The 15469-nt window shown below is 38.6% G+C and overlaps 1 protein-coding gene across 2 annotated transcripts in view; it reads right to left on the reverse strand.

The window, feature by feature from the left end:
* npepps (aminopeptidase puromycin sensitive) overlaps window positions 1-15469 on the reverse strand; it is an 87787-nt gene that overhangs the window by 29015 nt on the left and 43303 nt on the right. For both annotated transcript variants that reach the window (XM_061984339.2, XM_061984338.2), the window contains 4 exons: window positions 11046-11153; window positions 4729-4929; window positions 4550-4646; window positions 4440-4473 (listed from right to left, as the gene is read on the reverse strand). In XM_061984339.2, coding sequence (XP_061840323.1) covers window positions 4440-4473; window positions 4550-4646; window positions 4729-4929; window positions 11046-11153 — 440 coding nt within the window. The remainder of the gene's footprint in view (window positions 1-4439; window positions 4474-4549; window positions 4647-4728; window positions 4930-11045; window positions 11154-15469) is intronic.

A 15469-nucleotide genomic window follows, 5' to 3' on the forward strand; every position in this document is an offset into this window, starting at 1 on the left:
AGAGAGTTGTTTTGGGTTGGTGCACTACTTGTAAGTGTATCTTGTGTTTTTTATGTTGATTTAATTAAAAAAAGAAAAGAAAAAAAAAAAGATTTCTTGTGCGGCCCGATACCAATCGATCCACGGACCAGTACCGGGCCGCGGCCCGGTGGTTGGGGACCACTGAGGTAAACAACCAACAGTATGTCAGAAAGCTAGCTAAAACGGTACACATATTCATAATATAGTATACATTTTAACTGACCTTTATTTTACTATTTTTGTCTTTTTTTAGGTGGCTAAAATACGCGGTGCTGCTGACCGCCGTCTAACGTTACGTGTGATATATTGACTAACGTAACCCTGCTTAAAAAAAATCACTGAACAAAAAGTATGAATAAGGTAGTGAACTGCAACAGATTCCCGTGTTTGCAATAACGTTATAACGTTAGCAGTGAGTTTACAGCCTCACTGATTTAACTACACAGCAAATAAAAGTCACGTTACTTAGCCAATAAACGTTATCTTACATTCAAAACTTACCGTTCTTTGTGCAACTTCAAATGCCGGACGAAGTTGGAAGTTGTTGCCTCTCCATCAGTAATTTTCGAACCGCATATGTTGCATACTGCAAACCGTTTTGTGTTGACCACCTCGTAATTTTTATACCCAAACAAAATTATTTTAGGTATCATTTTTTGTTCACTGGCGTGTGGTTTGGACATGTCTTCTTCCTTGGTTGTCCTGCAATTTGATTGGATGAATGCTGTGTGATGAAAACAAAGTAGATCTAATTTGATTGGCTGTTGTACTGAGACCACACCAGCTGACACACGCAACGCTGATAGACAAGTACACGATGAAAAATACGGAGCGCTCCCGAATAACTTTTTCATCTTTGGGTTTTGGGGAAAGTAGCAAGTCATGTCAAGTCATGTCAATTCAAAAGGCTCAAGTCCAAGTGAAGTCACAAGTCATTGATGTTAAAGTCTAAGTCGAGTTGCAAGTCTTTTTACATTTTGTCAAGTCGAGTCTAAAGTCATCAAATTCATGACTCGAGTCTGACTCGAGTCCAAGTCATGTGACTCGAGTCCACACCTCTGCTGTTAGGTACCAATCGTATATATGGAAACACTGGTATCTGAGCCTTTTATAGAATGTGTAGACGCACTTTTAAAGTACATATGCTGTACATATATATATATATATATATATATATATATATATATATATATATATATATATATATATATATTTTTTTTTTTTTTTTTTTTTATAAATGCTTTTATATATTTATTAGATGCCTTTTACTGAATATGCAAAAGCACTTTTTTTAATACTATGTGATAATGCCTTTTATACTGTATTTTTTGTTTGTTTTATGTACTGTATGTGATTGTATGTCTATTTGGATGTTGGAGTCTGCAATAAATCTTGATTGATTTGATAAGTATCAAAATACATTTGGTATCGGGACAATCGTAGTCCGTATAGATCAGGCCTGGGCAATTATTTTGACTCGGGGGCCAAATTTACAGAAAAAAATGTGTCTGGGGGCTGGTATTTTTAGGAACACTTTTCTTTTCTTTCTTTAGTTTATTTCGAACATGAACACACTTACATCATAATACATCACACAATTTCATATCATTTCATTTTACATCATGCCCGAAAAGGAGTAGGAAGAAGCAAAGCTTATTTAATCCTACCCCTTTCCCACTTCAAAGCGTTTACAAATATATAGAATAATTTACTGACCTTTTTATATAATAAAATAACATCTATGAATTAGTATACAACAGTTTTGTAATATGTAATTAATTAATTAATGCAGTCATTATTAACATACTGAGATGAAGAATATCTTATTTTCAATAAGGTTGAAAGTATTTCACATAATTCTTCTTTTTTGTACTCTGTAAGCACTATTATTTTGAACAACTTCTTAAACTGGATCATATCAGTACAATTTTTAACTTCTTTACTTAATCCATTCCATCATTTAATTCCACATACTGATATGCTAAAAGTTCTAAGTGTTGTACGTGCATATAAATGTTTTAAATAATTTTTTCCTCTAAGGTTATATTCCTCCTCTTTAGTTGAGAAGAATTGTTGTACATTCTTTGGTAGCAGGTTATAGTTTGCTTTGTACATCATTTTAGCTGTTTGCAATTTTACCAAATCACCGAACTTTAATATTTCTGACTTAATAAATAAAGGGTTTGTGTGTTCTCTATATCCAACATTATGTATTATTCTAACGGATCTTTTTTGTAACACGGTTAGCGAATGTAGCGCACATTTGTAGTTATTTCCCCATATTTCTGCACAATAACTCAGATATGGTAACACTAGCGAGCAGTAGAGAATATGAAGTGATTTTTGGCCCAGGACATATTTTGCTTTATTCATTATTGAAATGTTTTTTGCCACCTTATGTTGTATGTTTTGTATATGAGATTTCCAGTTCATTTGGTCATCTATTAATACTCCCAAAAATCTAGTTTCTTTTACCCTTTCTATGTCTACTCCGTCTATTTGTATTTGTGTATGATGCTCTTTTCTACTATTACCAAATAGCATCATTTTAGTTTTACTGATGTTTTACACTAATACAAAACCTCACAATAATGTCTGATTGAATGCTAAAAACGTTATGACGGACCGCCTTACAAACGGAATGGAATTTCACATTTTTTACTGAATGACACCCAGAATGTACATGAAAAAAAAGAATGTGTGATTTACAATATTAACTATGAATGATAAAACACTGAATATTGACAACATTTGAACGTCACACCCGCTCTTCATCCACATATACAAACACAGCAAAATATGATCGTCAAGGGTAAAAAAAAACAAAAAAAACACCAACTATCTGATATATCACTAAACTGTAGAACTTTTGTTTTAAAAATCTCCTTCCGCATCTGTCCCTGACACCCACATTTCAGGCTCTGGAAACACTCAGTGGAAACGCTCCCCACCCACACTGCTTGGTACCTCGTCTGAGCTGCTGTGACTTAGATTACCATAGTATCTAATTAGATTACCATAGTAACTAGTACCGTATTTTCCGCACTATAAGGCGCACCTAAAAACCACAAATTTTCTCAAAAGCTGACAGTGCGCCTTATAACCCGGTGCGTTTTACATATGGATTAATATTAAGATTCATTTTCATAAAGTTTCGGTCTCGCAACTACGGTAAACAGCCGCCATCTTTTTTCCCCGTAGAAGAGGAAGTGCTTCTTCTTCTACGCAAGCAACCGCCAAGGTAAGCACCCGCCCCCATAGAACAGGAAGCGCTTCTTCTTCTACTGTAAGCAACCACCCGCCCGCGTAGAAGAAGAAGAAGCGCGCGGATATTACCGTACGTTTCATTTCCTTTGTGTGTTTACATCTGTAAAGACCACAAAATGGCTCCTACTAAGCGACAGGGATCCGGTTCATGAAAAGACGCAATCTCTCCATCCGCACACGGACTACTATTTCACAGCAACTGCCTAAAGACTTTCAAGAAAAGCTGGCTACTTTCCGTGCATATTGTAAAAACAAGATAGCTGAAAAAAAGATCCGGCCAGAGAACATTATCAACATGGACGAGGTTCCACTGACTTTTGATATTCCTGTGAACCGCACTGTGGATACAACGGGAGCACGTACGGTGAATATTCGCACCACAGGGAATGAGAAGTCATCCTTCACTGTGGTTCTAGCTTGCCATGCTAATGGCCAGAAACTTCCACCCATGGTGATATTCAAAAGGAAGACCTTGCCAAAAGAGACCTTTCCAGCCGGCGTCATCATAAAAGCTAACTCGAAGGGATGGATGGATGAAGAAAAGATGAGCGAGTGGTTAAGGTAAGTTTACGCGAAGAGGCCAAGTGGCTTTTTTCACGCAGCTCCGTCCATGTTGATATACGACTCCGTGCGCGCCCACATCACGCTGGTTTTTAATATATTATTAAAGTTTGACTGACCTATCTGACTGTTTTTTTGACATTCCTTTAGCGCAGTTAGATGCGGCTTATAACACGGGGCGTCTTATAGGTGGACAAAGTTTTGAAATATGCCGTTCATTGAAGGCGCGGCTTATAACCCAGGGCGCCTTATGGTGCGGAAAATACGGTATATCATGCAAAAGTGCCGATTCCAACCATTGAAAGACTTAGTATAGTTCAAGACTTACGGTCATTAGAAAACACACTGCACATCATAATGGCAGCTACACTTTCCAGCTAAAAGATCTAAAAAATATGATTTGGGAATGTCCGGTGGGCCAGATTGAAAAGCTTAACAGGCCGCATGTGGCCCCCCGGCCTTAATTTGCCCAGGTCCGGTATAGATAATAAGATAACGGTGCAATAATTGGGTTTATATCTCTTTGAGCAAAACAAAGGCCAAAGCTAGTGACTTCAAAGGAGGGGAAATAATCCCTGAACAGTTTTTACCTGTAGGTAACGAGGCCCCAGTTTTCCATGGCACCTGAGAGGAAAAGTGCAAACACGTTACTTACAATCCAAATACTTGAGGAGGGAATGTTGTTGAGAGGACAACTGACCAGCAGCAAAATCAGCAACTGCAATGAGATCAATCTTAGGCAAAGGGTAAGGGACGTTGAAGTAGTCTTTGTAAAAGGGCAAAGTCTTTGTGGCCACCTGAGAAGACACAAACACTCGGCGTCTGAGGCCAGCTGAAACCAGGCGGCGGCCATGTGGCCGTCCGACGGCGGGCGCTCACCTCCAGTGCAAAGCGCCCTTGCTCCGCCTTGCCCGTCGGCGTGTAGACGCGTACCAGCACGCCGTCCGACGACTGACTCTCCACAAAGTCAAACTCGCCGATGACAAACGCTACGAGGTAAGTGGACATGACGGGGGAGGTGCCAAACTTGATTTCCACCAGGTCTTCTTCGTTGGGGCACGGCAGTCGCTCAACGACATGCTGGACAGAGCAGAGCACGACATCAGAACAACAGTGGCTGCATTAGGGATGTCCCGATCCAGGTTTTTGCACTTCCGATCCGATACCGATATTGTTTTTGCATTTCCGATCCGATACCGATACTGGCCTATCCGAGCATGTATTAAAGTTTAAAGTTATTTAGCCTACTTAGTTGTCAGAATCATGTTGAAAAGGGTTTTAGTACTCTTGATAACAACTAGCCAGCTGAATTAGGGGAGTTTGAATAATACACAATGGTTGGTAACAAGAAACTGACCTGTTTATTCAAGGATAAACACAAAATAGACAAAATTATACATGACAAACAGAAATGGCATCATTGAACTAGGGCTGGGCGTTATGGCCTTTTTTTAATATTGCGATATTTTAAGGCCATATTGCGATACACGATATATATCTGGATATTTTGCCTTAGCCTTGAATGAACACTTGATGCATATAATCACAGCAGTATGATGATTCTATGTGTTTTGATTGATTGATTGAGACTTTTATTAGTAGGTTGCACAGTGAAGTACATATTCCGTACAATTGACCACTAAATGGTAACACCCCAATAAGTTTTTCAACTTGTTTAAGTCGGGGTCCACTTAAATTGATTCATGATACAGATATATACCGTATTTTCCGCACTAGTAGCCGCACCTAAAAACCACAAATTTACTCAAAAGCTGACAGTGCGGCTTTTAACCCGGTGCGCTTTATATATGGATTAATATTACGATTCATTTTCATAAAGTTTCGATCTCGCAACTTCGGTAAACAGCCGCCATCTTTTTTCCCGGTAGAACAGGAAGCGCTTCTTCTTCTACGCAAGCAACCGCCAAGGTAAGCACCCGCCCCCATAGAACAGGAAGCGCTTCTTCTTCTACTGTAAGCAACCACCCGCCCGCGTAGAAGAAGAAAAAGCGCGCGGATATCACCGTACGTTTCATTTCCTTTGTGTGTTTACATCTGTAAAGACCACAAAATGGCTCCTACTAAGCGTCAGGGATCCGGTTCATGAAAAGACGCAATCTCTCCATCCGCACACGGATTACTATTTCACAGCAACTGATATTCCTGTGAAACGCACTGTGGATACAACGGGAGCATGTACGGTGAATATTCGCACCACAGGGAATGAGAAGTCATCCTTCACTGTGGTTCTAGCTTGCCATGCTAATGGCCAGAAACTTCCACCCATGGTGATATTCAAAAGGAAGACCTTGCCAAAAGAGACCTTTCCAGCCGGCGTCATCATAAAAAGCTAACTCGAAGGGATGGATGAAGAAAAGATGAGCGAGTGGTTAAGGTAAGTTTAAGTTTACGCGAAGAGGCCGGGTGGCTTTTTTCACGCAGCTCTGTCCATGTTGATATACGTATGTTTGTGATTGCACATTTGCGTACATTTTGGGAGTGAACAGAGTTGTTAGAACGCTGGTTTTTAATATATTATTAAAGTTTGACTGACCTATCTGACTGTTTTTTTGACATTCCTTTAGCGCAGTTAGATGCGGCTTACAACACCGGGCGGCTTATAGGTGGACAAAGTTTTGAAATATGCCGTTCATTGAAGGCGCGGCTTTTAACCCAGGGCGCCTTATGGTGCGGAAAATACGGCTACTATCAGATATAGACTATCATCATAATACAGTCATCACACAAGATATACACATTGAATTATTTACATTATTTATAATCCAGGGTGTGGAGGGGGGCGCCGGATGTAAGTGTCAAAAAGACAGACAAAAGAGTTTGATATGAGAATAAATCTAAAGTTAAAATATAGGGTAGAAATGCACCCATTTGCAGGAAATGTAGTCTTGATTTTCAAAATGTTCTTTCAAGGCTTGCATGTCTACATTAAAACATTCTTCTTCATACTGCATTAATATATGCTACTTTTAAACTTTCATGCAGAGAAGGAAATCACAACTAAAAAAATCACTATTGTTTTCATACGGTGTTGATGTGGAAATGTTTGGCTGCCTAGGCATTTTGATGGGTGTGGGCGTGTGGCACCGAATGGAGATAAGCATCTCGACAGACATTACAATATTTGAACAATGATGACGAAAACTGTTTTCTCTGTCGTGTCCGTGTGTCGAAAATTGTTATGCGCTTATTTTTTTTATTTGATTTTGCGCGTGGCATAGATTTGCCGTGCGCAGAGGACGCTTGGGCAGTGCGCAATTGCTGCAGGCGCGCACCTTGGAGGGAAGGTTGGTCACACGGTTGCGCTAGCATCACAGCTAACGTTAGCCATGCTGCTGCCTCTCTGTTCGGGGAGGACGTATACGTATGTGACGTATGACGTGACAGTATGTGACGTGTGTAAGAAGGTGCGCTTGCTGTCTGTGAGAGGGAGACACAGGAAAGAGTGAGAAGAGCCTGTCGTGTAATGCCAGCAGCTAAAAGGAACTGCGTGAGAATTCACAGACGTGTGGATGTGTTGAAGGTGTGCTGGAAAATGCGGAACGGAAATTACGGAGCAGCAGAAAAGTGGAATGTATTATTTAAATCGGTGTGTTGGAAAACACGGACCGGAGTTTTTTTTTAAACTGGATCTGGATTGGCATTTTCCCATGCCTTGCCGATACGCAATTTTTGGCAAATATCGGCAGCCGATCCGATCCAAATATCGGATCGGGACATCCCTAGGCTGCATATCTGAAGACTCTTTACGACTGCTCCTGCAAAGACGTCACCGCGTAAAGCTCGTCGGCAACTTGCCGTGGCAACTCCGTTTCATCGGAAACCAAGTCCTTGCACGCTGTGTCGGACAGTTCCGGCTCTGTTTATTCTGGTACGAAATATATCTAAGAAGTGTTGCCTCCAAAAAATGTCATGTGATTTACCGTAATAAAGGAGTTAAAGCCGCCCCTTTTTCAGGTTCAAACCTCTGAAGACACGCCCCTCTTATGCAGAAATAGGACGGCGCAAATCACAGAAGCAGTCTGAATTAATTTTGTTTTCCTCGATTCAACTCCTTGGGATTAAAATCTCTTTTGCAAAGGGCAAGGGATTTGAGAGGGATTTATAAACCCGCTCACCTGTTTAACAGTAGCACGGCGGCCATTACTTCCGTTTTTAAGGGTGTCCCAGTACAACTTTTTCACTTTCTGATACAATACCGATTTTGGAGCCTTCAGTTTTGGCCTTATTGATAAAAATCCAATATTATATCTGCACAAACCATACATACTTTCAGAACTGTCTAGTGTTGAATGTTAGAAAAGGTTTAATCAAGGGAAATGAGTCAAACAGAGAAAAATAACACTAACCTATTTACTATTACCCGACTGGAATGGACTTATGCGGTCTTTAGGTTGAAGTGGAGGGGTAATTGTTGTTTTGGCGGCACCTAGTGGTCACAATAATTCATTAAGTTGAGTTCATGACGCAGTAGATTTAATGATGCGGACACAATTGTTACTGGATACTTTAATACCTTGTATGTGTAAGTAGTAAGCAACTAAAATTATTTGATAATTGTTTATATTGACAAATGTGCTGTTTTACACCACAACATTGTTCAATGGCTATTACGCACGATTAGCTTGCGTATTATTGTGTGCTTATTGGAGGACATTTAGACGATTACTGGCCGTCCATTTTTGCACAAGTAAACACGCTGCAGGACTGCCAATATCGGACATTTTACATACAACTCGATACGTTCTGGACACCCCCACCCGTTTTTAAATCCTTTCATTTAATTTCCTACAGCTCAAGCGGGACAAAACAGAGGTTTTAGTTATAATATTGCAAAACAAAACGTCCCATAGTAGGTGCCATTTTGGGGTCCTTATACACATGCCATAATAATAATGTATGTTGAAGCACAGTTCGTCTGACTATGGTAGCCGTAATGCTCCGGCAATCCATCAAGCGGTGCATGGACGTTTTTTTTATAATACCTACAAATTGTGTATTTATGTGTGAGGATGTCTGTAGGCATTTTGTCTTGTTTTGAGTTTTTTCTTCTTTTGCACCATGACTAGGGAAGGTTGTTTGCATTGCGTCATCATACTTGCCAACTTTTGAAATCAGAAAAACCTAGTAGCCAGGGTCCAGGGGCCGCAGGCCCCGGTAGGTCCAGGACAAAGTCCTGGTGGGGGGTTCAGGAAGCCCCCCGACGCAAAATGATTATTAGCATTCAGACAGGTTAAAATGTTGCTAAAACCATCACTTTTCTATCAGTCACAGTGACTTTTCAAAACAAAAATATTACAGCAAAAATCATATGGGTTGATTGACATGTTTATTCTGTAAGCTAACTTCAATAGTTTGAAATTATTTTGACAGTTAATGCCAGTTATCCTGTCAACCTTTCACAAGACTTCAATTTGTTAATTGAAAGTATAAACAGTATAAACACTTTTTACAGTAAACAAATGGTAAAACAGTACTAAACAATTCCATTTAAAAAAAAATTGGTGTCATTATTAACTTTCTGTCCAAGCTTGTATAATCTACTGCCTTGTTCAATTGTAAAAAATATTCTGTGCCTAAAATTCACATTTCTATCACAATTATCATACTGTAAACATGGTAAGCTAACTTCATTAAAATTAATAGTCCTGTCAATAGCATGGAATTACAATTCAAATGTAGTTTTTTTGTAAGCCTTTCAAAAGAATTCAAAATATGAAAAATTAATGAAAATTAATTTAAGCCATCAGACACTTGAAAAGTGGCAAATCACATCTCTAATGTAATCATTTTAACTTTTCAACAGAAATAGCACTGCAAAAATATTAAGGACATACTTCTGTATTTTGGTAGTTATGCTGTCAACATTTAACAAGATTTCTTCAACTTGGACTTGAAAGCATAAATAGTATAAACACTTTTAACAGTATAACAGTACTAAACAATTCCAATAGATAACATTGGTGTCATTACCTTTTTGTGGCTAAAATCCAAATTTATTCTATCAGATTGATCATACTGCAAAAATGATACGGTAACTTTATGATAAGTTTACTTCATTAAAATGTAATTCAATAGCATCATAAATAAAACTTCGGCATTTATCACATCCAAAGAATCTGTTTGGGCGACGAAAAACGTTGAAAGTTTTCCACTTGTATCGCTAGCAACGGCATTAGACTTGTGTTTTTTTGTCCCAACGTGGTCTTTTACATCGCTAATTCCTCTGTGTCCGATCGAAAAATCTTGTCTGCACAAGGTGCAATTCGCGTAGTTTTCACCCTTTTTGGAACGGATAATTATTCCCGGATAGGCTTTTGAATATTCTTCACGGAATGACTGCAGTTTTCTTTTCGGTTTAAGACTGGTTTGCGATTTTTCTCCGGCTGATTCCATGATCGTTCGCTCGTTTGGAAACAAACGGTGCCTCGTGCTTGGCAGCGGTGCTATAAATAGCCTCGCGCATGGCATTCGGAATGGCTCGATAGGAAGTTACGGGAAGCAGTGTCGATTGTCATTGTTGTTACGCGATTTCGTGAATAAAACTTTAAAAATATATATTTTTTTTAATTAATGAAAAAACGTATTTTTTATCACTGTGACCGTAACCCGGAATAGGTTGATGAAAACCGTACTAATTACGGGAAAACCGGAGTAGTTGGCAGGTATGCGTCATCGAAGTAAATGCTGCGTTTGTTTGTTTTCAAATCATACGTGGTTAAAGACCGGAATTGCTCAGGTTGTCTGCAAGATGGCGACAAAGCAATAGCATATTATTTGACTTTAAAAATCTATTTAAATCTCCCTGCGGCCTGGCTCCTAATTATACTCATTAAGTCGGCGGGTCGTAGTATGGACAGCCCGGTTGTAAACATAGAATAGATTAATACCCAATGATCTGAATTATTCAGTTTTCACTATTTAGTACGCACAGAAAAGGGAAGGAATTGTGTGTTGTCGACTCATATAAGGATTGTGAATCAAAGTGCAATTTGGTGTGGTGTTACACCTGCAAAAACCACCATTAAATATCAGACCTGACCACGACTGGCATATTAGTCTGCATTTCATGAAGCTGACACGGTATTTGATGTGTCCTCTCACTGCCATGACTAAGTTGGTTCTGGGAGAGAATGTCGTCATTGTCTGCCTCAAAGACCCGACGGCGTGACACGTACCATGTTTGACAAGGCGACGCGGTCCTTGGGGACGATCAGAGTGATGTCAAAGGTGGCTTTGATGGCGGGCTCGTCCCAACAGGGAAAGGCTCTGCGAGCGTCTGTGGCCTGCAACGGGGGCGGAGGCGGGACACACAATCAATCATTCAATTAATCAATCATTACAAAGCCCCTCACATCAGCTATGGTTGAACCAAAGTGCTGGTTAAAAATAACATAAGACAGCAGTTGAAATGCTGAACAAAATAATAACCAATGAGTCACACAGACTGTTGACATCAAATTTGTTAGAAACACACTAAGGCACTCAAATACCGGTAACCCTGATTTAGTCATCTTATTCTTGATTTTAATCTAATTCAATCCAACTGATTATATGTAACCTATTTACAGTTTAATTTTACAACCTGGTCATCGGGCAGACAATACAGGGAACCTGAAATCCAGGACTAGGAGACTGACAAACAGTTTCTACCCACAGGCCATCAGGCTTGTGAATGCTAACTTGTTAAATTTTATCTTTTTGAACAAAAGACAGCTACCATGACCACGCCCAAACTGTGAACCATCAAAGTAGACACTTTTCACCTTTGATCACTAAAGACACTTTTAACTGCTGCTGTGACCCAAGGTCACCTCCATATTTATACTGTTGACTGTCAATCAGAATGTGCAATAATGTTATGTTACTTACTGTGCCTTGTATATACATTTTTATTGTTATTTTAGCTGAGTACCGTGTGACTTGTTGAAGGGTGGACTAGCAAAGTAAGATTTTCATTGTACGGCAAACTGTCTGTTTAACTGTGCATATGACAATAAACAATCTTGAATCTTGAATGATATGAAAGCATGTGTTAATCACAAAGACTTATCAAGGATCACAAAGACTTATCAAGGCTTATGTCAGACAAAATTTTAGGGCTTAGGTCAGACAAAATAAAAAAGTATGAAATACACTGCAAAAGAAGGGATTAAATATAATATATATATATATATATATATATATATATATATATATATATATATATATATTTTTTTTTTTTTTTTTTTTTTACATACAATTACACATGCTAAAATAAATATGTTCCAATTAAGTTAATAATTAACACATTCTTCTTCAACAAAATTCAAGTGCAAATGAAAATGCAGATTCAACACTTTAGTCCAGTGGTTCTTAACCTGGGTTCGATCGAACCCTAGGGGTTCGGTGAGTCGGGCTCAGGGGTTCGGCGGAGGTCAAGACACACCCGACTCATCGTGTAAATGAAAACTTTTCCCTATCGGCGTATTACGGAAACGGCAACTGCAGAAGTCAGACTGATTTGCAGGTGTGTCATTTGTTGTGAGTTTATGCACTGTGTTGGTTTTGTTCTTTGAACAAGGTGACGTACTTGCCAACCCTCCCGGATTTTACGGGAGACTCCCGAAATTCGGCGCCTCTCCCGAAAACCTCCCGGGACAAATTTTCTCCGGAAAATCTCCCGAAATTCAGGCGGAGCTGGAGGCCACGCCCCCTCCAGCTCCATGCGGACCTGAGTGACGTGTTGACAGCCTGTTCTCACGTCTGCTTTCCCACAATATAAACAGCATGCCTGCCCAATCACATTATAACTGTAGAATGATCGAGGGCGAGTTCTTAGTTTCTTATGTGGGTTTATTGTTAGGCAGTTTTATTAGCGTCCTCCCAGTGCGGTAACAACACACAACAACAGCAGTCAAGTTTTCGTCTACCGTAAAGCAGTTCGTCTGCCGTAAACAGCAATGTTGTGACACTTTTAAACAGGACAATACTGCCATCTACTGTACATGCATATGTGACCCACCCATAATGTGTCACATTTTTGTGTTGATTTATTTAGTTTATTTTGTGGTTTGAATTCCTTTTTGGAGCTGTCATTACACATTTATCAGTATTCACATTGGTCAGTAGGGGGCAGTAGGGCGTTTCTTCCCAATTGAATGCTATCACCTGCAGACCGGAAGTGTCTTGTCATTCTGATGAGAGCGACCAGTCTGTGAACAATTGAAACGTCCTGTGTGCTTTTTCCTCCTGTATAACAGGTTAGTTTTGGTGAATCAAATCACTGAATAATATCCATGTGATCTTTACAAGTTTAAGTACACATTCTGATGGTGGAGCCTAACTCTAAAGTGTTCGTGAGTTGTAGTTTGTATTTGTGAATGAATCCAGTGCACAGCTGCAGTAATCAATACAAAATGGCGACGTGAGTACGCAATGTTTATATAGGAACTTCTGATCCTAATTCAGACTCCCAAATTAGAGCTCCCGTTATCTTATTGATTTTATAATGTATATTTGTATAATGTGTGTGTTCTGAAATAGTGACAGAGAATAGAACAAGGATGGACAATTCAACCCTTAACTCAACAATGAGTAGAGGAGTGTTATGTGTGTATATGTGTAAATAAATGAACACTGAAATTCAAGTATTTTATTTATTTATATATATATATATATATATATATATATATATACACACATATAATAAAATATATATATATATATATATAGCTAGAATTCACTGAAAGTCAAGTATTTCTTATATATATATAATATCTTAACCACGCCCCCCACCTCCCGAAATCAGAGGTCTTAAGGTTGGCAAGTATGCAAGGTGATGTTCATGCACGCTTCATTTTGTGCACCAGTAATAAAACATGGTAACACGTAAGTATGGGGAACATATTCACCATTAATTAGCTGCTTATTAACATGCAAATTAGCAACATATTGGCTCTTAACTAATCATTATTAAGTACTTATTAATGCCTTATTCGACATGGCCTTATTATAACCCTAACCCTCCAACCCTGACCCTAACCAAATAACTCTAAATTAAGTCTTTGTTACTTAGATTATGTTCCCCATACTAAAGTGTTACCAAAAACATATAACTTTGTCTTGAATTTGAAAAAAGAAAACATTTTATTCTTCACTAAAGAAGGGTTCGGTGAATGCGCATATGAAACTGGTGGGGTTCGGTACCTCCAACAAGGTTAAGACCCACTGCTTTAGTCATAAATTTTGCGCTTAAGAAACTTCTCTATGACTTTAGCGCCAGGCTTCTTCTGTTTGTTTGATATTGTCAATACAACTGAGTACCGCTGCGGCCCATATGGACCACAGCTGAGAAACATTTCTGGCTGTCTAGGGAGCGCTTTCAGCCTAACAATTTTTAAGAGACACCGCCTTAGATGGAATCGTAGTTCTGCTCACCTTCCACCCACCCGGGGGCCTCGTTTATAAAAAGGTTGCTACGCACAAAGAATGTGGTTAGGCATGGGTGAAGTGTGCATGCGTCTCTCCTCACAAACCTTGTACTTATAGAAAAATTATATGCGCATATTCCTACTAGTGCTGTCGAACAATTCATTCAAACGGTTTAAATCAACTTGAAAAAAGAACCCTAACAAAACTGATATTTGAAATTGGACACTTTGGTGTTTTATAAACTTTACTTTCAAGTTTCAGTGTTTGTTCCATTTTTACTGTTTTTATAATTGTGAAACATGCCTAGGAGGTTGCCTGGGAAGTACATGAGGAACATTCATGTAGTCTTAATGGGGAACTGTACTTTTAGGGGGAATTTTGCCTACAAATGATAATCCTTATGTCGTAAATAAATACATAAAAAGTCCACTAATAATGTAGTCAATGGGGGCTCTCTATTTTGCCCACAAAACCCTCTAAATAATCATCCAAAACCCACTAACAATACTCTTCATACATATCATGACCTGAATATTAACCAAATATTAGCGATGTTGTTATTACAAGCACTAACGCAGACAAACTATTTCTTAGCGGCGCAATGACAGCTAGGTAGCCCTCTGCTGCTTTACTGTGATGCGCTGCTGCTCCCGCAACATCACGTCTCGTCAGTTATTGCAAAACAAGAACACGTGTTCTTTTTTTTTTATGCAAAGGAGTGTCTCCACCAACATTTTTAATACACTGAATTTTTTATCCAACATTTTTTTATACAATTGCATTACCACTGATTTTTTAAAGAACACTTCTTTATACAACTGAATGACCTCTTAAATTTAATACCACATAATTTTTTTATACACAGATTTTTTTTTAAACACTTTCTTTTTAAAACACTGATTTTTTTCAGCACTAAATTATTTTTATCACAGATTGGTATTTACACACATTTTTTGTACACTGAATTTGAAAACACAAATTGTTGTATACACTGAATTTTAAAACCACCAAATTTTTTAATACACTGAATTTTTTAGACAATTGAATTACCACTGAATTTTAAATCCACTGAATTTTGAAACACATTTTTTTAAATATATACAACTGAATTACCACTGAAATTTAAAACCCCTGAATTTTTAAAATAAAATTTTTTGAAACATTTTTTATACATGAAATTTAAAAAAAC

This window comes from Nerophis lumbriciformis, linkage group LG25 (assembly GCF_033978685.3).
Source record: "Nerophis lumbriciformis linkage group LG25, RoL_Nlum_v2.1, whole genome shotgun sequence".
Classification (NCBI taxonomy): domain Eukaryota; kingdom Metazoa; phylum Chordata; class Actinopteri; order Syngnathiformes; family Syngnathidae; genus Nerophis; species Nerophis lumbriciformis.